At 40.7% G+C, this 23,655-nt stretch overlaps 1 protein-coding gene across 4 annotated transcripts in view; it reads left to right on the forward strand.

The window, feature by feature from the left end:
- sycp2l (synaptonemal complex protein 2-like) overlaps positions 1-23,655 on the forward strand; it is a 42,947-nt gene that overhangs the window by 17,402 nt on the left and 1,890 nt on the right. For 3 of the 4 annotated variants that reach the window (XM_053227872.1, XM_053227874.1, XM_026923975.3), the window contains exons 20-30: positions 3,292-3,341; positions 3,489-3,537; positions 3,626-3,752; positions 3,890-3,936; positions 4,187-4,292; positions 16,506-16,573; positions 16,807-16,867; positions 16,967-17,068; positions 17,357-17,466; positions 17,566-17,660; positions 20,365-20,464. In XM_053227872.1, coding sequence (XP_053083847.1) covers positions 3,292-3,341; positions 3,489-3,537; positions 3,626-3,752; positions 3,890-3,936; positions 4,187-4,292; positions 16,506-16,573; positions 16,807-16,867; positions 16,967-17,068; positions 17,357-17,466; positions 17,566-17,660; positions 20,365-20,464 — 915 coding nt within the window. The remainder of the gene's footprint in view (positions 1-3,291; positions 3,342-3,488; positions 3,538-3,625; positions 3,753-3,889; positions 3,937-4,186; positions 4,293-16,505; positions 16,574-16,806; positions 16,868-16,966; positions 17,069-17,356; positions 17,467-17,565; positions 17,661-20,364; positions 20,465-23,655) is intronic. The other variant, XM_053227873.1, reaches the window with a different exon arrangement.

Consider the following 23,655-nt stretch of genomic DNA (forward strand, 5'->3'; position numbering starts at 1 on the left):
GCAGGCATTTGACAGGGTTAACATAGCGGTATCTTCATAAAACCTGATTGGCATCAGACAATCAATTCTAATGAAGCAGAGCATAATTTACTCAGAGTTGTAACTCATGAAGGCTGTGCTTCCAGATGAAACTTGAAAGGCATATACAAGACAAGATTCTGAGGTCATGTCTAAAATTTGGGATGTGGTCATGCATAGGAGTGTAGCTAAGGTCAGATGAGTGTTTCTCAGGAACCATAAGTCTGATCAACTTTGGTATGGTTTATCATTATGCTAATCTGTAATTGGAATTTTAATGATGACTTAATTACTTCTGCCATCAGCCATTCAGTAGGCATTTGACAGGTTTAACATTGAGCTATCATCACAAAACCTGAGTGGTAGGTTCGAGTATGGACCCACTACTGATGCAATCTCACTCAAATTGTCCACAGGGGGGCACTATTCATGTTTGTGCTCACAAAAATGGGCATATCTCTAGGAAAATAAGAGCCACAGTGAAATTTCTTGTTTTTTGTGCTGATTCCTTGGCTCAACCCATATAAATTTGCCATTTGAATCATTTAGCCCCACCCACTCCAATTTACAATAATTTGTATAATGTGGAAAACATACTTTTGTGAACATGTCCTAGGATTTTTGTCAGACTGTCATAAGTTTCTTGTCAAAACACTCAAATTATTAAAAACATGTTCAAATTTGGAAACCGCATGGCTGCCACATGCCAATCAATTCACGTGGGGGTGGAGCTGGTTTACTCAAACAACTGTACTTCATAAATGCCTAATTACACAAAACCTGAAATGCATATATGGCAAAGGATTCTGAGGTGGTATGCAAACCTTGGAGCATAACCATTGTAAAGGGGTGCAGTTAAGTTAAATAGTTAAATAACTATTTCTCAGAAACTGAAAGTCTGATTGTGCTGAAATTTGGTATGCTGCATTCAGTGTAATTGAATTTTTAATCACCACTGAATTAATATAACATGGCCAGTCAGATTTCAGTACAGTACATTTTGTACAGCTAGCATTGAGCTATTGTCACAAAACTTATAAGTATGTTCATGTATGGTCTCTTTATTGTTCTATGTACACTGGCAAGGACAGGCCACTGGGGACAATGTTTGCTAAGACTGCTTGGACTTAGCATGATTGTTGGGATTATTATTATTATTATTATTATACTGACATATGGGAGTCTGTCAGCCTATAGAATTCTTTGTATGATTTTATGAAATTTGGCACAGTGATGGAGGACAGTCTCAGCTACCTCCACAATTTTGGTGTACACCTTTGGACATACTTTGACAATAATAACTCTGCAAAGCATTGTTGTAGAAACACGATTCAACTTTTCTCTGATTCTGTGGGTCAAGCCAAGTTCAACAGATCTCATGATTTCGATTTCTGCCATAGTGGATTTTCCACCATTTGGAATTTTTTCTAAACAGTTTTTCTGTCCTTCTCCTGCAGAATTTGTCCAATCATCACCAAATTTGAATCACAGCATTGTGAGTCTATTCTGAAAAAAGTTGTTTTGATGTCTGGGATGATTGAACCATAACATGCAAACGAATTTGATGGGGACGCCACCAAACAGGAAGTGAGGGCATATCTCCGCAACTGTGTTACATATTTTGACCAACTTTGTATATAACTGAAGTATCTTATCCTAGGGGTTTTCAAGAATGTTTGTCTAAATTCATCTAGGTGTCCGTAATAATTTGCAAATTTTTAAAATGGCTCATAATTTTTGAACCACTCAAAATCAAGATTCTTGTTTCTTTTGATTCCATTGAGTTCTGAGTGTTGCTGAGCTAAGGAATTTGTGATTTGTGATAGGAGGGCCTATCTCAGCAACAGTGTGACGGATTTTGACCAAACTTTGCTCAAGTAAAGGATCAATTAGTAAACGATCATGTCCATAGGGACTCCAAGAAGTTTTGTCTAAATCCCCTCTAGGGGGCATTGCAATTCAAATTAGTAAAACTGCTTGTAAATTTTGAACTGCTTAACCTGCAATCATTCATGATTCTTCATTCTCTTGATTTCTTGGAAGGTGCCAAGAGTTCAACTTGTAATTTGTGATCTGCCAAACAGGATGTTGGCCAAGTTGTTCATTAAATCATGTTTTTTTTTTTTTTGCTTTTTCTCTTATAATTTTTGTCCAGTCATCACGAAATTTGAATTACAACATTGTGAGATCAGTTTATCAAAAAGTTTATAAGATTTTTTTTATATCTGTGATGTTTCATCCAAGTCATCAGCAAACCTGAGTGATCACATGGCATCACATCACATCAAAACATCCCAGTTTACCAAAACACTCTGTGCCCATGAACCCCCAAGATCTGCACATTAACCTAGGAAACTGTCTCTCAGTCTTGAACACTATTGGAAGGCTGTTTCATATCTGAGGGGGCTTTGCAGGAAGAAGCTCTGCTCCCTGCTGTTGTCTTTTCTAGTCATTATTTTAGGTACTGACAAATAACCTACACCTTTTGATTGAACATGACATGGTGGAAATAATAACATTTGAGGTCATTCTGATGTATTTAGACAGTGATTCATTTTAAACGACTGTTTTAAGTTTCAGTGTAAATTTTAAATATAAAAGGTAAATGTTAAATATAAATGTGAATGCTGAATATAAATGTTTTGTTCATATGCTAATTTCCCCAGCCTTTCAGATGTGTGCCAACAGGATTGCTAGCGTCGCTTTTTTTTTTTTTTTTTTTTTTTTTTTTTTTTTTTTCTTAAAAACACCAGATGGTGCTAGTTTTGGAGCAAGGTTGAGGATATAAAAAGCAATTTCATGGGTAGCATTTTTTGGGGGGGGCTGGATTAATAACAGGCCATGGCCACCAAGATCTTGTTTTAAAGCAAATAATCAGACTTTAATTTCTGCAAACATATGTGGCAAATAATGGGAAAATTTAAATGTAGATGTCTATGATGTACAGAACCAGTTCTGTTTTAAAATATATTGCAACAGTTGATTCAGGATGCTCATTTGGGACCACAATTCAGTACAACTGAAATTAGTCTCCGCTATGATACTGTAGACATACAGACATGTAGAAGTAGGAAAATGTAAAAGGAGGTAGCGCATGTAGTGCTAATTTTGTATGTTTGTTTTTTTGTTTTGTTTTGTCTTTTTTATTTATTTATTTTTTGCTTTAAAACAGCCATGACTGACTTTTGTACATCCTCAACATTTTCCCAAAACAGGCACAATTTGGCATATTTAACATTTAGTTAAAATATTGAGTGTGATATTTCTGTTCAGGTGGCACAGGCTAAAGCTGTTGTCTTTAGTCAGTCTGTCTCCTCTAATGGGTAAGAAGGATCACCTTTCACTCCACTGAGCTTAAACAAAAACTTTCATTGTAGAGCCTATAGACACTTTGATTTCCTCATTGATTGGTTCCGTTTTTACTGGTGAGTTCAGTGATATTGAATTGAAATCACTTTTTTTCTCTTTAGGTCTGTCAGTTCTGTTAAGTCCTTTCCATCTGCAAAATCTACACAAAAGGTTGCTGAAATTCTGTTGTGATTTTATGTGAGAGAAAGGAAGAATTTTTTAAAGGCTTTACAAATTTATTTTTATTATTTTTTAACAGAGGAAAATTAGGATCTTTCACTCTGAAAGTGACAGCTGTCTGTCACCTGGTGAGAGATCTTTGCTCAGACACAAACTTCAATGTGACTACACAAGGAAAAAAACACGGCTGAAAAGTAAACTCAAAGGTACATGTAAATCCTAATCAATCCATTCATGAGCTGATATTACTTTCCCATAGCTAGAATTAAGATCCATTCTTTAGTCCATAAATAGCTCAGAAAATGGTACAAGCAACTTAATTTCCCCCTCTCTTTTTTCATAGTTCTCCCACTTTCCTCACCAAGTAGCAATGAAGAGAAGTACTTTAAGGTAGCACTCTCCTTTAATATTAAGACACTATAACCTAGTGGTCAGTTTAAATAATTACTGTAGCCTTTGACCTCACTTCAATAAATGTGGACTCAAGAATATTGTCTCATGGAAACCAACCAGTTCATTATAGTGTTTGTCAACACCTTTTGCAGTAATAACATTTTGTGGAAAATATGTATTTAACATTTTACCTATTTAAATTTAATTTATATATTCATTTATTTATTTTAATGATGACCGTTCTAAGGAATCCACTCCTAAATACAGACCGGAGAGAGAGAGGGGTGAAGGAATGGCTGGGAAGCAGAATCTGGATCTTTGCCACCAACCCAAGAAGTCCATTCTGGATTCAAGCAAGTCACAAGTTGTTTAAATTTAGAAAAATTGTACTTTTGATCAATTGAGTTGAGTGCCAAAGTTTGCTTGCTCCTTTTGGTTCTTAACAAAACATGTTCACTTAAAAGTGTTCTATTTCCTCACATTCTGGACCAGGTTTCACAGCATGCTGAAGTCCTTGATCAGTGTTGTCTGTAGAGAAGGGGTATCCAATCTTATCCAGAACTGGCCAGTGTTGGTGCATGTTTTCATCCCAAGCAAGCAGACACCTGTTGGTATATTGAAAGCCAAGATCAACTGATTAAACAGGTGGAATCAGGTGTTCCTCCTGCTTGATTGGAATGAAAACCCACACTGCACCCACACCAGCCCATTGCATCTGGTATCTGGCACCAAGACATTAGCAGCAGATGAGCCTTTATATACGGGATAAAGTTGTAGAAAGGCACAAGTTAGAAGGCGGCTACAAAAACATTTCAAAGGCTTTAGCTATCCCTCGGAGTACTGTTCAGAGCATCATTAAGAAGTGGAAAGCGTATGGCACCACCAGCACATTGCCTAGATCAGGCCGTCCGTCCAAAGTGGATGACAGAGCCAGGAGGACATTGATAAGAGAAGCTACCAGGAGGCCAAAGGCAACTTTGAAGGACTTACAAGGCTTTATGGCTGGGACTGGTCAGTCTGTGCTTGTGACAACTGTCTCCCCAGCTTTACACAAAGCTGGCCTGTATGGCAGGGTGGCACGAAAGAAGCATTTCCTAAAAAAGTGTCACACTTGGTCTAGTTTGTGCTATGCAAAAACACATTTGGAAGAGTCTGATACCTTCTGGCAAAAGGTGCTATGGTCTGATGAGACCAAAAAAGACCTTTTTGGACTGAACTCCAAGCGCTATGTTTGACGAAAAGCAAACACAGCACACCACCCAAAACACACTATACCTACTGTGAAGTATGGTGGTGGCAGCATTATGTTGGGGGGGTGTTTCTCTTCAGCTGGGACTGGGCAATTGGTCAGGATTGAAGGGAAAATGGATGCTGCCAAGTACATCCAAATTCTTGAGGAAAACCTGTGTCCCTCTGCTAGACAACTGAAGATGGGCAGGTCATTCACCTTCCAACACGACAATGACCCTAAACATACTGCCAAAACAACAATGAAATGGCTTAAGGATAAGAAGGTGAATGTCCTTGAGTGGCCAAGTCAGAGCCCTGACTTAAATCCAATCGAAAATCTGTGGATGGATTTGAAGAGAGCAGTCCATTGCCACTCACCACAGAATTTGACTGAACTTGAGCAATTCTGCAAGGAAGAATGGGCAAATATTCCCCAATCAAGGTGTGCAAAGCTAGTACAGACATATCCAAAAAGACTGATGGCTGTAATTAAAGCAAAAGGTGGCTCTACAAAGTATTAAATCAAGGGACTGATGACTTTTCCAACCCTGTTATTCTAGTTTTTTGTTTTTTATTAATTTGCAGAACTGTTGTTTTTTCTTTCATCGGTTTAATGTTGTAAGACCAAAATTGTAAATAAAGCTGGAAAAATGATTTGGAATGGGGTTTGATTTCAGGCTGTATGACAAAGTAACTATTTCAAAGGGGTATGATTATTTTCTATAGGTACTGTATGTGTTCTTTTTGTCCAGGTGGGAGTGAGTGGTGTGTAGGGTGAAGGCAATGGCATCATCAGTGGAGCTGTTGTTATGATAAGCAAACTGCAGTGGGTTGAATGAGGCAGGCAGCACAGATGTAGATGTAGTCTATGATGAGCCTATCAAAGCATTTGCTGACAATGGGGGTCAGAGCAACAGGGCGCCAGTCATTAAAGCAGGTTACCACAGATTTCTTCGGTACAGGCGCAATGGTGGACATTTTAAAATGTGGGGACTACAGACAGGGAGAGGTTGAAAATGTCTGTTTAAACACCAGCTAATTGGCTCACACATACTTTAAGGATGCCGCCAGGGATGCCGTCTGGACCCACGGCCTTACGGATATTCACCAGTCAGAAGGATCAGGTTACGTCCACTACAGAGACAGAGAGTGTACTGATCTCTCCAGCATCGGCCGTAGGGAGCTCTCTCTGTGGGAGTGGAGTTGTTTGCCTCGAAGCAAGCACAAAAAGTGTTAAGCTCATCCAGAAGAGAGGCAGCGGTGTTCGTATTGGAGTGTTGATTTCCATTAAAGTCTGTGATGTTAATTCCTTGCCACATGTCTCTTGTGTTGGGGGTGTTCAACTGTGCTTCTTGTCTCTGTTCTGGTGTTTTGCTCTTCTGATGGTTTCACAGAGGGCATAGCTGGTTTGTTTGTAGGCAGACTGCCATCGTAGGCAGACCAAAATATCTCCCAGTCCACGTCTCCAAACAGTCCTGCAGCGTAGAATCCGATTGGTTCCTGTTTAAGCTTCTGTCTGTAGGCGGGCAGGAACAGGATAGAAGAGTGATCTGCTTTGCCAAAAGGTGGGTGGAGGAGGGATTTATAGCCACCCTGGAAGGGATAGTAGCAATGGTCCAAAACCCAGTCCCCCCATGTGTTGCATGTGATTTGTTGAAAATATTTATTTGAGTGACCTCAGGGTGCATGGTTTCCTGCTTACTTATGAGAATATAAAGTTCCTAGAGTGCCTGGTCTGTGTCAGCTTGAGGGGGATGTACACAGATGTAATAATAACTCTCCATGAATTTCCTCAGTAGCCAATGTGGTCGACAGAGAAGTTTTGGATTTTTAAGTGAACGGGGAGCAAGGAAACCATAAAACAATGCTCACAGACACAGAGGAGCCGAGTGGGTTATGCCTAATTTCTGGTCTGTAATGACCAGTTCCTGTGAAGCCTCCCGACTCGTCAAGCTCCCTTCCTGCAATTCACCTACGAGACTCTGCCAGTCATCATCCTGCAATCCGCCTGTGCTTCACTCCAGTCATCATCCTGATTGGTCTTCCGAGATGCCACTCAAAAGCAACCAGACCACTGACGAATCCCCATCCAAAGAGACAACTTAAACGCAAGTACTGTACCTCCAGATTCTAGCTGAACTGGTGCATTTAATATAAAGTTTAAAGCACTTGTAAACGAAATGAAGGTTAAACTGATAAGCTGATGGTTCTTTCAGGTCATGGTCTGAGCATACAGTCCTAGAAACTCGGGACTTAATTCATTTTCTGTTCAAAGCCATTTTCACCCCATTTGTGTGTGTGCACGTGTCTTCTTATCGCTGGGTGAAAAATTGTTCAGCTATTAAAATAGTAAGTTTGCAAAGTTTGCCCTTCTTATTTGCTAATGTCCTACATATTTTGGTGGAGAATGCAGGCAGTTTAACCTAAACAGCTAATTTCCTACAGAAGCATGAGGTATTCCAGGTCAGGGGAGCAGAAGGACTTGATAGAGTGTACAGTGCTCCGCTCACACTACGAGTTGTTGACCATAAAATGTACACCCCCTCCTTTGCTTTTCCCCCGAGAGGTCTTTTGCCCTGTCCTCTCGGTGCACCCTGTGGGCTCAGTGGATAGAACCTCCACAGACATCCAGATTTCCGTGAGGTAGATGTCTTCACTTCCGCTTCCGGTGAGAGTACACTGTGCGCGTTTTTGCTGCCGCTTCTTGCTGGAACTTTTCGTTTGTTTGTTTTGTTCTGTCATGTTTCGTGTCCATCGTTTCATCTCCTCTCGTGCTCTTCTGGATACCTGACTTTACTGGATTATAGTTTGGACTTTACTGTTTTACTGTGGATTATAACTCTGATTGGATAACCCATACTCATCGCCGGCTATTCATCCAAATCACACCACTCTGCTGTTGTCTGTCGATCTTCGCGCTCCATTGGGCCTTCTACATAGCTGGCGGGTGAGTCTCCACTCCCTCGTTTTTCTATCATGGACAGTATTTTGGATGGTGAGGTATCCCCTGCCATCTAATTTGACTGATAAGGTCTCCATACTGCGTTGATCGTGCTCTATCAGCGACGTGAGTGCTGCGGCTCTCTTGCGTACTATTGCAAGAGAAGTGTATTCTTCAATCGCCAGTGATGTGCCTTCTCATCTAACCATGTCTATCACCACTCGCAACATTCCAGTACCTGCTCTTTCAGTACCTTGGAGTTATAACTCTGGGGTTATTATTCAGCTGCGTTTTTGATATGGCACTCAAACAACTCGCTATCTCAACTGCGTAGCCTGAATATGCACCCTCATCTCGACGCAACTACATACAGGATCTGCAAGGAGCTTGGGATTGCTAGACGGCCACGTTACATTCATCGTTCCATTCGCCACCACTTCTCATCGTGCTGCCCGACATCCCATATATATCCCGATATTCCATCTATCTGGTCTAACCGCTCGGATATACGCTACTCTATGCTGCTGGCTAACCTCCGTGGAATAAATCTTACCTCATTAATTACTGTATCCTGTGCTCCATCTCTGACTGATCTACACATACGCAATGATTGCGTGTTACATTCTGTATTAGCGCTGCTTAACTGTCGGTCAATCACGAATAAGGCTACTGTGCTTTCCACGTTACTAACTGAGAAAGACCTAGACTTTCTGCTGCTTACTGAAACATGGCAAATTCCTAACGACTATTTCCACCTAAATCTCCTCACTCCCTCTGGATACAGCTACCTGGCCAAACCTCTTTTGACATCTTGGGGTGGTGGTCTGGCTGCTGTCTACCGTAGTAACATCCCAGTCAATACCATTGACTTTCATGTGACTTTAACCTTTGAATATCTAGTTCCCAAAATCTCTGGTACGTTTCCTATGATTGTAATTCTCTTGTATCGTCTACCTAAATCAATGTCAAATGTTTTCACTGAACTGCATGAACTGTTAACCCTTTCCCGTGCTATGTCTTCTTCTGTTATCTTACTTGGTGATTTCAACATACATGTTAATATAATGATTGTGCAGATTCCCGCGAACTCATGTCAGTTTTTGAATGTTTCAATCTCATACAGCGTATTGACTTTCCTTCACACTTAAAAGGTCACACACTTGCTTTGGTTTGTACTACTGGTCTACATAATGTTTCTGTGCTTGGCTCTCAGATTGGACTTTCTGATCACCTCTTCAACTGCGAAATGCCTCTCCCTCGCCTTAGGGTGAAATCTACCATAGCTTTCCGTAACCTCAATTCTCTTAATCCATTACTGTTTACTGAATCTGTACAAACATCTTTCTGACTTTACTGAAAACACTAGTGCCCTTGATATCCTTGCCAAATATAATTCCTCTATTTCTACTGCCCTTAATATACACGCCCCCCTTAAATGCAGACTTCTACCTTCTTCAAATACGTCTGCCTGGTTTACCCCTGCACTTCGCAAACTAAAAACTACTGGCCATCGCCTTGAATGCCTTTACAGGAAAACTGGTTTGAACGTCCATCTTATTGCTTACAGGGACCATATTCACATGTTTGATGTTCGAGTTTATTTTGCACCTGGTACTTTTAGTGATTTTGACCCTCCAACCCCTGCTTATATCTCTGAGCTACTGAAGAAATCTAATCAATCTTTCTGTCATCTTGACCCTGCTCCTACTGCTCTACTCAAAAACTCTGCACCTGTTATTTCACTTCTCATTTCTCAACTTCTCAGCACTGGTGGTGTTCCTCTTGAATTAAAAACTGCAGCTGTCACACCAGTGTTAAAGAAACCTGGCCTTGACCCCTCTGATATGGCCAATTACAGACCAATTTCAAATCTTCCGCTTCTCTCAAAGCTGCTTGGAAAAAGTTGTTGCTGCTCAGCTTCAGTCATATTTGTCATCTCATAACCTCTATGAATGTTTCAAGTCTGATTTTCTCACTCTTCACAGCACTGAGACAGCTCTTCTTAAGGTTGTCAGTGACCTTCTTATGGCCACTGACTCTGGCTCCATTTGCAGTTTTAATTCTGTTAGTGTCAAAAGCAGAGGAAAGATCCATCTCTCACAGTATTCTAATCTCACGACTCTCTGCTCTCGGTATTTCTGGAACTGCCCTATCTTGGTTCACTTCTTACCTGTCTGACCACCAGCATTACATCTCTGTCCGCCAGGCTAAGTCCTCTACTGCTTCTGGTTCTGTTCTTGGGCCTTTACTCTTCGTCATCTATATGCTCCCTTTAGGTAACATTATTCATCATCACGGCTTTAACTTCCATTGCTATACAGACAACACCCAGCTCTAAATCAGTTCTCAACACAATTCTCCTTTTCCCACCAACTCCATAACAGCTTGTATTAATGATATAAATGCTTGGATGACCAGTAACTTTCTCAAACTCAACACTGTAAAGGGCTCTAAAGTAAAGGGCAACAGATCTACTACTTGTCGGTTCACCAAAAAAAGGTTGCTCCTTTCTGTGCTGATAATGTTAACATTTTTAACATTTTGGTTCGACCTTCCACCACCGTTAAAAACCTGGGTATAATCTTTGACTCCTCTCTCTCCTTCCTGCCTCACATTTGAACAAACATGATTGGCGGGTCAATATGTATATATTTCCACAATCCAAGTGGCATGGAACACACGTGATTCCTCCACTTCCTCATAATCCGGGGGCAATTCCAATTAAAGGAGCTCAAAGTGAGAGTTCTCTGCAATGACAGGAACTGTGTGTACTTATCTGGCAACTGGTTTCTGTGTGGACAGTAAAAACAGCAGGTGATGAACCAAACAGCGCTCCTGATCTCACATGCAGAAGCAGTTCACTGACATGCAGGTGTTTGACAGAAAACAGGGCTATCTTGATTATTTATGCAGTCAGTAAATATACTGCCGTCACACCACCCATACGCCACCAATATTTTCTACATATGACGGGGATGTTGGCAGCATCCTAGGGTGCCCATATGTCTGTGTTACCTTCTGCTCTCCCTTTTGGTTATGCTCTCAGTCATACTTGATTGAGTCCGTGCTTGCACTCTGATCATAATGTACACCCTTTTCATGATGACAGCATACTCAATACCTTTAAGTTAAATTTAACTAATCCTAACACATTTCCACTGTTGTGAGTCACCCTCCAAACCTGCTTTTCTACAGGATACATTTTTTGCGTTTGTACACACCTGCTGCTGCTTTGGATAGTTACACATGGACACCCTAAAGATTTGCACTTCCCAAAGTGTATGGCCGAGTCTCTAATGCTTCAGTGGTTAATCTCTCCTGGATACTTTAGATTTGTAGCTTCTAAGAACTGCTGCTTAAAGACTTCATCCCAAGACTTTTATTCACAATATGCTTGTAGTAAACATTAGTGCCAAGTGTGTTGTAATGTTTGCCTTTACTTTTCTACAACTGTACAATGTAATAATATGTAATCTCACTATCTGGTGTCACCCATAAGAGGATGGGTTCACTTTTGAGTCTGGCTCCTCTTGGCATTTCGTCATGTCTCAGAGTTTTTACTTGCCACTTTCACCCCTGGCCTACTCATTAGGGATCTAGAGCGACATCTCTAGTTCTCTAAATCAAAATAAAAATAAAATTGAATGGAAAAACAAGGGGATTGCATGTACAACATCATGGCACATCAGTGGAGAAACAAAATCACAAACCATATTGAACAAGCTCTGGATGTGATCAGGTGCCCAGCTTCTGCCTTCAAAACCTGCCTGCCTACCTACCAGGTTGGTGCAATCAGATAAAGGATGCGCTGTCTCACAACAAACCTGTGCCTGGGGATTAGCAAATTGACAAAGAAGTGAACAAGCTAATTTGGAACACCTATGACAGAATGGAAGGTAGTCTTTTTCCTAATGGATGGACAACCTGCTGTCCAATGTGATTCACTGACAGGGCAGGGACAGAGGCTTTGGACCAAGATCCATTGGTACATGACTGTCTAAATATACAGCTGTATGGTTTTCTGGCACTGTCACTGTTATAGATGACACTGCAGCACATTTGTCACATTGTTGATGGCCTCCTTCTAGTTGAACAGGCCATAGTTACCCCATCCCACACTGACATTACTGACAAGCCCTCTGTGCCCTCTACCCATCCAACCATGGGCCCAGATGAATGGGTCACTGTAGCATAAGAAACTCTACACCTTGAAATGTGTCTGGCCCCTGGTATGTTTGCAGGGGGTCAGTCACACTTTTGAGAGTGGTCGTATGCAGGCAAATGGAAAGCTTTCTTCTTCTTATTATTATTATTATTATTATGTAAAACACTGAACATAAACCCCTTATGTTGCTTGATGTTTGAGTTTATTTAATAGTCTTTTAGACTTATTTATTTCTATGTCTACTTTAAAACTGTATGCGGCAGCATTGCCTGCATACCAGTGACAAGCTGACTTTGTCCGAGGGATAAATTTTTTTGTAAAGATGCAACACAGTCTGCTCTTACCTCCATGCAAAAGGTGGTCCCCACAGTGGTACTTGGTACAGCTGTTGTACTGGCCATCACTATGGCCATATGAATATGGCACATACTGTCTGCATTGTAGAACAGAGTTCAAATGTGTCGCATTGTGGCCGAAGCTAGCATTCCTGCCAAAGATATTGTCACTGTGGTATATTTCTTCAAAGCTGCTTTGTGACATTTATTGTTAAAAGTGCTATATAAATAAAAATTTAATTGAATATTAATAAGCCTATCAACGTATCTGATCTTGCAGAGGAGAATGTGCCCTTGAGCTAGCCCTGGGTCTAACGAGGGCATTTAAATGCTATGTGGAAGCAGCTACCAAATGGCAGGTCATTGTCAAGCATTTTTTGTTTGTTTTTGTTTTTTGTGTGTATTGGGTAACCACTGGGTTAATATGAATACAAATACATTTGTCATTGTACAAGTACAGCAAAATTCATTGTGCAGTTCTCTATCAAGCTATGTTACATATACTGTATTATATAAGTGTAAGAAATTGGCTGTTTAGGTAAAGTTTCCTGCATTCTCTACCAGTATATGTAGGACATTAGCAAATCAGCTCAGAAGGGGAAATTTTACAAACATAATATTTTAATAGCTGTACAAATATTTGTCCAGCTATAACTTGAAATTAGTATATTTATTAATTGTGCATGGAATATTTACCTCCGTGGCCACTGGCAATAATATCCTAAATATAGTGAAACACTATATTGAGAGCACAGTAACAAGATTGGCAGCTTAAGGCAGTAAATTATAAGCACAGAGACACAAGACACTTGCCTTTAAAAATCAGACGAGACTTTATTTCTATTTTAAGACACAGAAACTAATCTAACACAAACACGAATGGGGTGAAAATGGCTTTGAACAGAGAGTGAATGAAGTCTTGAGTTTCTAGCAGTTTCTCAGACCATGACTGAATAAACCTTCAACTTATCAGTTTAATCTTTGCTTCATTTAGAAGGGCTTTAAACTTTATATTAAATGCACCAGTTCAGCTAGAATCTGGAGGTACTATACTTGCGTTTATGTTGCCAGGGATTCCCCTCTTGCGTTGTTGTTGTTTGGAGGGGTTTTCCGGCGATGTTGATTGGTCAGCGGTCGGACCTCTCACTCTGGATAGATGAGACTCAGAGTTGTTAAGACTCAGAGTTCTCATCTTTCATAAAATCCTTCAAGGAACACATTCATACTAAAAACCACATACTTGTTGATGCACATTAACATTCTGATAACTGTAATACTTGGAGATAATTGGTGGCTATAGGCATGATACATGGAATAGGAGTAACATTAGGAATAACGTAGGCACGACATTAAAAAGGCAGCCCTATTTCAACCTATGGTGCATCATCTTAAAAGTCATTGTCCTTTTAGGAGACGTAAAGTATGCAGTCTGTTAAAGCTGGGTACTCTGGAACGTGTGACTCGTGGGGAGATCAGGGTCATGAATTTGTTCCTGGGGGAAAGAACAAAGGTCTCATTCCAGAAGGCTAGCCTGTGTTGATTCTTTCTTGAGGCCTCCCTGGGTGAGTCACCCCCCCCCCCCCCCCTTTTTTTTTTTTTTGGTTATCAGATTTATGGCTTAGGGTCCTTGAGTGTTATCCTGAGGACCAGCCATTTCACAGGGTTCCTCTTGGCTGTAATGGTTTATTCTCTGGTCGGGCATGTTCCATCAGAGGATAGCTGATATTAGGCAGGTGGTAATTCACTCGGCTCCACAAAGTCTGTGAGTGTGGCTCATGGCTTTATGGCTTCCTTGCTTTTCTTGCCCGTTTTACTAAACCCTACATAAGCAAAAAGTTTCTGCGTACTATAATAAATAAAAAAGAAAGGAATACAATGCAGTGACAGTAATGTACAGAGATATTTTGTGCAAATATATATCATGCAATATGCATCAGGGTAGTCAAATGAAATTTGTGCAATATTAGCAACATGGCATGGTCTCATACTCAGGTCAGTATGGTGGATTGAGCAATATAGTTGGCTCTTGGATGGAAGCTGTTCCTTAGACTGGCAATGTGGCCATTGATACACCTGTAGAAGCAGACTGAAGGGGTGGAGAAAGGGGGTGTGTTGGATCTCTGGAGATGGTGGTTGCTCTGTAGAAGCAGTAAGTGCTGTAGAAGTAAGTCATTAGGCAAGCATACTTGAACAAGGGTCAAGAGGTGCCTTCTTTCATTAAATGAAATTTGATGCACTTGGCTGCATTATGGGTAGCACTAAGAGGAATTTCACTTGCGGATATTTTTGAAGTGGTGATGGAGATAACTGTCAGGTTAGCGTCAATACTGGCACAGGACTACAGCACCCATCAGCCACTGCAGCCCACATGTTCATGTCACACACCGAGTCAAATGATCATGAGCAGCTGAACTATATTTATGCACAATGAGCACCAGCATATAACTCACGTTTGTATAGCACTCATTGTCTAGAGTCTGTTGTGAGTAGCATCGTTGTTATCGTATCCATGCCATGTTCATGTATATTTCATGCTTGTCTAGTTTGTTAGGCAGCCTTTGTCCTAGCCTTTGTTCATGTGCGTTTCACTTTTAAAATTTTCCACAGTTGCATCCGTCACCAATCAATCTGTGACAGAATGCTAGTCCCAACCATGGATGCAGCAGAGTTTACAGAAATCATGTCTGACCGGGCTAAGCAGATCCGGGAGAACTAATGGCAGCTTGAACAGATTGAGTTATCTTGGACCAGCTACAGGCTGAGGTTCCTCAAAAAATCTTTGGGGGGGGAGTGCTACAACCTGTGCATCACCCGAGCCTAGTCGGCCAAACACAGGCAGTGGGGTGACAGCAGGGCTCATACCAGAGGCTGAGGAAGTGGCCTCCCCAGTGCAGCTTACTTTAGAGGTGGAAGGGACAGCCTCAACAAACCAGCTCAGCCAATGCCAGAGGCCAATGGGCCAGCCTCACCAGGCCAGCCAACGTCAGGGGCCAACAGCTGCTGCCTTGCCTTAGTTGAGACCAGTATCAACTTGACCAGCATCAACACTTGAGCAATTATTGTCCTCAATAGGCAGCAGGATCAACACTGAATGATTGTGATCCACAATGAAATACAGTATAAGAACTATTTGAGTGCTCTCAAATCCTCATGATAACTTTAACATCCTGCCTTCTCTAGTGCAGAAGGAAGCTGAACTGGCAGACCAGAATGTAAGGAAGAAGAACATAAAGTTAGGAAATGTAACTGTGGTTCTACAGGAGCTCTGCCAGGCCACCATTATTACTTGGGTTGATGAGAATGGCCAGTGGATGAATGTGACATTGTGGGGGCCTTTTATATGCAAGAAAGCAAGCAAACTGGCCTAGTCCACTAGTTCCAAGAGAGCCCACCCTGTTTTTCCTCCACTCAGTTGTAAACCCAACATAACCTTCCATTTTCCTATTAAACATCTTTTACAGCAGTTCCTTATATTTGCTGAAAACGTTGCATCTCCATTGACATAGTGTAATGACTCGGTGGAATCGGGAAGGCAGCCACTGCAAGACCTGAACCAAAAAAATGGACCTTAGACACAAAATCCTTAGTGGCATGTGAGATAAAGGTTCCCACTGACATCATTTTGTTTGCTTTATTTTGATTACTTATTTACCATACTTTGGACCATTTTTGTCACTTATGACAAAAATAACTTTAAGCCCTAACCTAACGTGCATCAAATGTATTGGTTTTCTCGTTTAATTTTAAGGGTATACAAACTTTGCATGCAACTGTACCAGATCAGATGTAAGCCTGATTAAAAAAAAAATAACCTTCTGAGAACGCACAGTGGATTCATGCAGAATTTTTTTTTTTTTTTTTCCCCAATTTCCCTCTCTCTTCTTCCCTATTGTAGGGTTTCAAGACAAGACAATTCTTGAAGATTCTGTCTTCACAGAGGTGGAACCTGTTGGATCTATTGAGGTATTTTACATTCAGTTCTACTGTACTATGTCTCTCTTATCAAATCTTCATATATGTCATTATAGGGTGTTTGACCTTCAACTGCATAGACTTGGGGGGAAAAAACCTTTTGGTGCCGATTTTCATGTCAATGTAATATTTCTATATTGTAATGTTCTAGCATGGACACATTATAAATAGTCTATAATCGTGAAGAATAATAGAATAATATTTAATAGATTTTTTTCAATCAGGTAGACAGTGTAGACAAAGTACCATCTATGCCATCAGACAGAAGACTACTGGCATCGGCAGGTATGTTGCATACAATTATTTAACACTTTACCTTCAGACAAATAAAACAACTTTTTTTGTTGCAATTTTTTGCAATTGACTTGAATCCTTATCAAACAGAATTGAATGTGGGTTGTGATGTTGGAGGAGAGGAGCAGCTCTCATTCTCTACACTCAAACCCAGAAAACTTTCTATCTCCCCCTCACTGGAGAGAGCTAAGGGTAGGAACCGTTAGTTGTCCCTTTTTAAACCCTATCGAAGTGGCAGCCTGCCTGTTTGAATAAAGTCACTAGGAGGAGATGGCTATAAAATTCCAGTGGATTGTGTGGCAGGATAGTATCATAAAATTCAAAGTTTGTTTCTTAAAATCAGACCGCTGTTAATAGTTTGAGGAACATAATAGTTTTATTGTGGTAAGAAATAGAAATATATAGGGATCTTGAAAGGGGTGAATGGTGTGTGTGTGTGTGTGTGTGTGTGTGTGTGTGTGTGTGTGTGTATATGTATAGAAGCAATAACCCAAGCATTGATGGAAGATGAAGAATCTGAGGCAGAGTTGAGTTCTGGAGTCATGGCTGCCTTTGATTCCTTTAAAGCTCAGCTTAGAGAACACTTCTCTGTAAGTAATCATTCTAGGAAATTGTATGTGTACACAAAAATTATTGAGAAAAGTCAGTAGACATTATTAAAGTAGAAATGAGTCCACTTCCATTTACAGGTAAGGTATAAGAAGACCGAAACAAAGTCACTGAGATCATTGACTGACTGCCAGAAATCTGTATCCTCTTTGCTAAAAACAGTGCATGATCAAAGGTAAAAGCCCATTCACATTATAGAGTCCTCTCCAAAAGTATTGGAATGGCAAGGCCAATTTTTCTTTTTTTGCTATGCACTGAAGACATTTGGGTTTGAGATCAAAAGATGAATGAGACCATAGATCAGAATTTCAGCTTTCATTTCCTGATATTTACATCTAGATGTGTTAAACAACTTAGAACACCTGGCACCTTTGGCAAACCACCCAATTTATAGGTGCTTAAAAGTGTTGGAAGAGAGAGTCTTAAAGTAAATAACAATTAATATTTGGTTGCATATCCTTGCTAGCAGTAACTGCATCAAGTCGGTTACCACTGACATCAGCAAACTGTTGCATTCTTCTTTTTGACGCTTTTCCGGGTTTGTACTGCAGTTTTGAGGGGTTTCTCCCTTCAGTTTCCTCATCAGGAGGTAAAATGGATGCTAAATTGGGTTAATGTCTGATTGACTCAGCCAGGCAAAGCCCAAGCCATGACTCTACCTCCACCATGTTTGACCGATGATCCTTTCTTTCTCCACACTTTGGCCTTTCCATCACTGTGGTAGAGGTTAATCTTGGTTCCAGAACCTCTGTGGCTCATCTCTGTATTTGCGAATTCCAATCTGGCCTTCCTATTCATACTGCTGATGAGCGGTTTGCATCTTGTGGTATTGCCTCTATATTTCTGCTCTCAAATGGTGGATTGTGATACCTTCACCCCTGCCCTGTGGAGGAGGTTGTTGATGTCACTGACTTTTTTTTTTTCTCACAGCTCTCGCAATGTTTGTCATCGACTACTGTTGTTTTCCTTGGCTGATCTGTTTGATGTCTGGTTGTTAGTAATCCAGTGGTTTCTTTCTTTTTCAGTGCATCCCAAATTGTTGTACTGCTATGCCCAATGTTTTTGCAATGGCTCTGATTTTCCCTCTTTTCTCAGTTTCAGAATGGCTTGTTTTTCTCTCATAGACAGCTCTCTGGGCTTCCTGTTGGTTTATCTTTTTTAAGAAAAAAATGCAGTCTTCACAGACAAAACCCAGGGCTCCAGCCAAGAGTAGACATTCAGAGCTATTAATTGTTTAAACAGTCAATCTAACAGGTCACACCTAGGCAACAAGAAACCCCTGTCACACCTGAAAAATGGGCAGGTTCAAACAAAAGGTGCCATGCTCTACGTTGTTTAACATACACTATATTACCAAAAGTATTCGGTCACCCATCCAAATGATCAGAATCAGGTGTCCTAATCACTTGGCCTGGCCACAGGTGTATAAAATCAAGCACTTAGGAATGCAGACTGTTTTTACAAACATTTGTGAAAGAATGGGCCGCTCTCAGGAGCTCAGTGAATTCCAGCGTGGAACTGTCATAGGATGCCACCTGTGCAACAAATCCAGTCGTGAAATTTCCTCGCTCCTAAATATTCCACAGTCAACTGTCAGCTTTATCATAACAAAATGGAAGAGTTTGGGAACAACAGCAACTCAGCCACGAAGTGGTAGGCCACGTAAACTGACGGAGAGGGGTCAGCGGATGCTGAAGCGCATAGTGCAAAGAGGTCGTCGACTTTCTTCACAATTGCTACAGAGCTCCAAACTTCGTGTGACCTTCAGATTAGCCCAAGTACAGTACGCGGAGAGCTTCATGGAATGGGTTTCCATGGCCGAGTAGTTGCATCCAAGCCACACATCACCAAGTGCAATGCAAAGCGTCTGATGCAGTGGTGTAAAGCACTCCGCCACTGGACTCTAGAGCAGTGGAGACGCGTTCTCCGGAGTGATGAATCACGCTTTTCCATCTGGCAATCTGATGGACGAGTCTGGGTTTGGAGGTTGCCAGGAGAACGGTACATTTCGGACTGCATTGTGCCGAGTGTGAAATTTGGTGGAGGAGGAATTATGGTGTGGGGTTGTTTTTCAGGAGTTGGGCTTGGCCCCTTAGTTCCAGTGAAAGGAACTTTGAATGCTTCAGGATACCAAAACATTTTGGACAATTCCATGCTCCCAACCTTGTGGGAACAGTTTGGAGCGGGCCCCTTCCTCTTCCAACATGACTGTGCACCAGTGCACAAAGCAAGGTCCATAAAGACATGGATGACAGAGTCTGGTGTGGATGAACTTGACTGGCCTGCACAGAGTCCTGACCTGAACCCGATAGAACACCTTTGGGATGAATTAGAGCGGAGACTGAGAGCCAGGCCTTCTCGACCAGCATCAGTGTGTGACTTCACCAATGCGCTTTTGGAAGAATGGTCAAAAATTCCTATAAACGCACTCCTCAACCTTGTGGACAGCCTTCCCAGAAGAGTTGAAGCTGTAATAGCTGCAAAAGGTGGACCGACATCATATTGAACCCTATGGGTTAGGAATGGGATGGCACTTAAGTTCATATGTGAGTCAAGGCAGGTGACCGAATACTTTTGGTAATATAGTGTATCTAGATGTAAATATCAGGAAATGATGGCTGAAATTCTGATCTATTGTCTCATATTCATCTTTTGATCTCCAACATGTAGCAGAAAAAGAATTGCCTTTGTCTTTCCAATACTTTCGGAGGGACTATATATAAATTCTGTATTTCCCAATAAATAAATAATTGCAGCTATTGTGCACCCATATTTACATTTAATAAACTTAATGAACCTTGTTTTAGTGATGTTTTGAGTGTGAAGTATTACCTTTCTGAACATGCGATTCATTCATTGCTCTATTTTTTTGTATGAAGGCTTATTCATTTGGAATGCTTCCAGAACGCTGTAGTGCAGCAGCTGGGTCAACTGGAACAGAACTGTCTTTCCTTAAAGAACATTGAGAGAGAAACTGTGGTTTGTTTTCTCCCACACTCACACATTGTAATGTTATTTTCTTCCACAATCATATTAAAAATGTACAACACACAGGAAGGCGTTTACAGAAGCACAAGTAGATGAAATGTGGTTTGAATGGAGAGTCAACTGAAAAACTGAAAAATTATTGGGAAATATCAAGAAACAGTGAGGGGACATAAGTAATCAGACACTTTTATTTTTTGTTATACTGAACTGAACTCAACTGAATATACTTCCATTGCATACAGTCCTCACCAACAGTATTGGGACAGCAAGGCCAATTGTTTTTTTTTTTTGCTATACACTGAAGACATTTGGGTTTGAGATCAAAAGATGTTGTGACGATAGATCAGAATTTCACCTTTCGTTTCCTGATAATTACATCTAGCTGTGTTGAACAATTTAGAAAATGGCACCTTTGGTGGCAGACCACCCAATTTTTAGGTGAGCAAAAGTATAGGAACAGATGCTCTTACTGTAAATAACACTTAATATTTGGTTGCATATACCTTGCTTGCAAAAACTGCATCATGCATGCCATCAAACCAAGAGAAGACATTCAGAGCTATAAAGTGTTTAAACAATCAATCTAATGGGGCAAACAAAAAAAAATGCCTGTCAGTCACATGTTCCAATATTTTTGATCACATGTGTCATGATGTTTAACACATCTAGATGTAAATATCAGGAAATAAAAGCTGAAATTTTGTCATATCATATTCATCTTCAAACCCAGATGTCTTCAGTGTATAGTAAAAACAAAAGAATTGGCCTTGCCATTCAAATACTTTTGGAGGGGACTGTATATCTACTTCAAATTTACACATGCAATGTCTTTTGACTTTGTACTTATAAATATGAACAGAAATCATGTATTCATGAGCATAAAAAGATATGTTTAAAAAAACTAAACTTATAGGGTGAAAAAGTACACCAAAAATTATCAACATGAGTACTTTGTTACAATGCTGCTGTTGGAAATTACAGCTTCAAGACTTCTACATCAAGAAGTATTTAGCTTTTTGCAGAATTGTGGTTCAGTTTTGGCCCATTCCTCTTGGCAAAACATCTTCAATTCCCCCAGGTTATGAGGGTTTCTCTGAACAATTTCAAAATCTTCCATAAATTTTCAACGGAATTCAAGTCAGGAGATTAGGCCATGGCTAAGCCATGCAAGGCCATCTTGCGTTAAAGTCATCTTGGCCAATGAAATTAAATTCTCCTCTAGTATGTCCCCATACACCACTCTATTCATGTTTCTTTTAATGGCATGTAATGCCTCGGTACTGTTTGCAGAGAAGCTCCATTTCATGATGCTCCTAACCTCCATACTTCACTGTGGGTATTGTGTTTTGGGGCTCATACATGCAACCCTTCTTTCTCCAAACATGATGAGCTGAATTATTTCTAAAGAGTCCTATTTTTGTTTTGTCTGATCAGAGTATATTATTCCAAAAGAGTTCTGATTTATTTAATGCTTTTAGCAAAGGTGTTTGGCGTGAATTGTAGGAACAGAGATGATAGCAGTGCAGTTCATTGCTTTTCATTCTCTGTAAATGTTGTTCCCACTGCTTTGGTTGAGCAAAATGATCCAACATTAAAATATCTTTGTTGGAAAAAGTATGTGAACCTTTGCTTTCAGTAACTGTTGTGGCCCCCTTAAGCAGCAATAACATTTCCAAAAACATTTCCAGTAACTGGTGTTCAATCCCTCTCAACAGGTTGGAGGAATTTTAGCCCATTCCTCCTTATAAAACTGCTTCAACTCAGTGATGTTGGTGGGCTTCCTTGCATGAACTGCTCTTTCTAGGTCCTTTCACAACATTTCTATTGGGTTATGGTCTGGACCTTGACTTTTGTTACATTTCTTCTGCTTTAACCTTTTTCCTATAGACTTACTTGTGTGCTTAGGGTCCTTGTCTTGCTGCATGACTCACTTATGGTTAAGCTTCAGTTCATGGACAGATACCCTGACATTCTCCTATAGAATTTGCTAGTGCCATCCAGAATCCTTAGGTCCAACAATAATGGCAAGCTGACCTGGTCCCAAGGCAGGAAAGCAGCCTCAAACCATGGTACTGCCACCCCCATTCTTCACAGTTGGGATGAGGCTCTTATGTTGGAATACAGTTTGTTTTTTGCATTTAAAACATAATGCATTTCATGCAAACCAAAAAGTTCTATTTTGGATCATCTGTCCACAGAAAATTCTTCCAATAGGCTTGTGGCTTATCCACAGTGATTTTTGCTGGATGACCACTCTTTGAGAGAGTAATAGTGGTGCTGAATTTCCTCCATTTCTATATTATCTGCCTCAGAGTGGATTGGTGGAGGCTAAACACCTTAGAAATGGTTTTGTAACCTTTTCCAGCCTGGTGAACATTCTTGAAACATGGGAGGGCCTTCTAAACCTATGCCTGGTTGCCATCCCCTTGACTGAAACACCTGACTTCAATAATTTCTTTTAAATTAACTCATTCTCATATAGGTTCACATGCATTTTCTGACAAAGATATTTGATTTTGGTGTCATAAATGGGTTCTCTTTATCTAGTTTTTATCTTCTTACTTGATCCTCTGAGATGGTGATGGTTCCAGAGGAATCTGGTGTAGTGTCCACTACATGAGGGGGACGGACTGGTGAATGTGTAGTGAAGCTGTAGGGGGGGTGCATGTGAGGCTTCACATCAAATCTACTGAAGAAAAGATTAAGCTCATTAGCATGGTCTGTATTGCCCTCCAACTCCTGGCTGCCGGTCTTGTAGCTTGTGATGGTCCTCATGCCTCTCCACACCTCCCTCGAGTTATTTTGTTGCAGGCTATTTTCCAATTTCCGCCTGTACTTCTCCTTTCCCTCCCTTATCTTGACAGACAGAAGTCTTTGAGCCCTCTTAGCTTTCTCCCTATCACTAGTCCTAAAAGCCCTCTTTTTATCATTGAGAGCAGCTTTAATGTCCTTGGTGACCCAGAGTTTATTGTTAGGGAAGCAATGGATAGTTTCCAGGGGCATGCAGATGTCGACACAGAAATTGATATATTCCATGATGCAGTCAGTCAGTTGCTCAATGTCCTCACCCTGTGGCTCACAGAGCACCTCCCAGTTTGTAGACTCAAAGCAATCCTGCAGGGCAGCATTGGCTTCTTCAGACCATTTCCTCACCTTCCTGACAGTAGCAGGTTGCCTCTGAA

Source organism: Pangasianodon hypophthalmus, chromosome 22 (genome assembly GCF_027358585.1).
Source record: "Pangasianodon hypophthalmus isolate fPanHyp1 chromosome 22, fPanHyp1.pri, whole genome shotgun sequence".
Classification (NCBI taxonomy): domain Eukaryota; kingdom Metazoa; phylum Chordata; class Actinopteri; order Siluriformes; family Pangasiidae; genus Pangasianodon; species Pangasianodon hypophthalmus.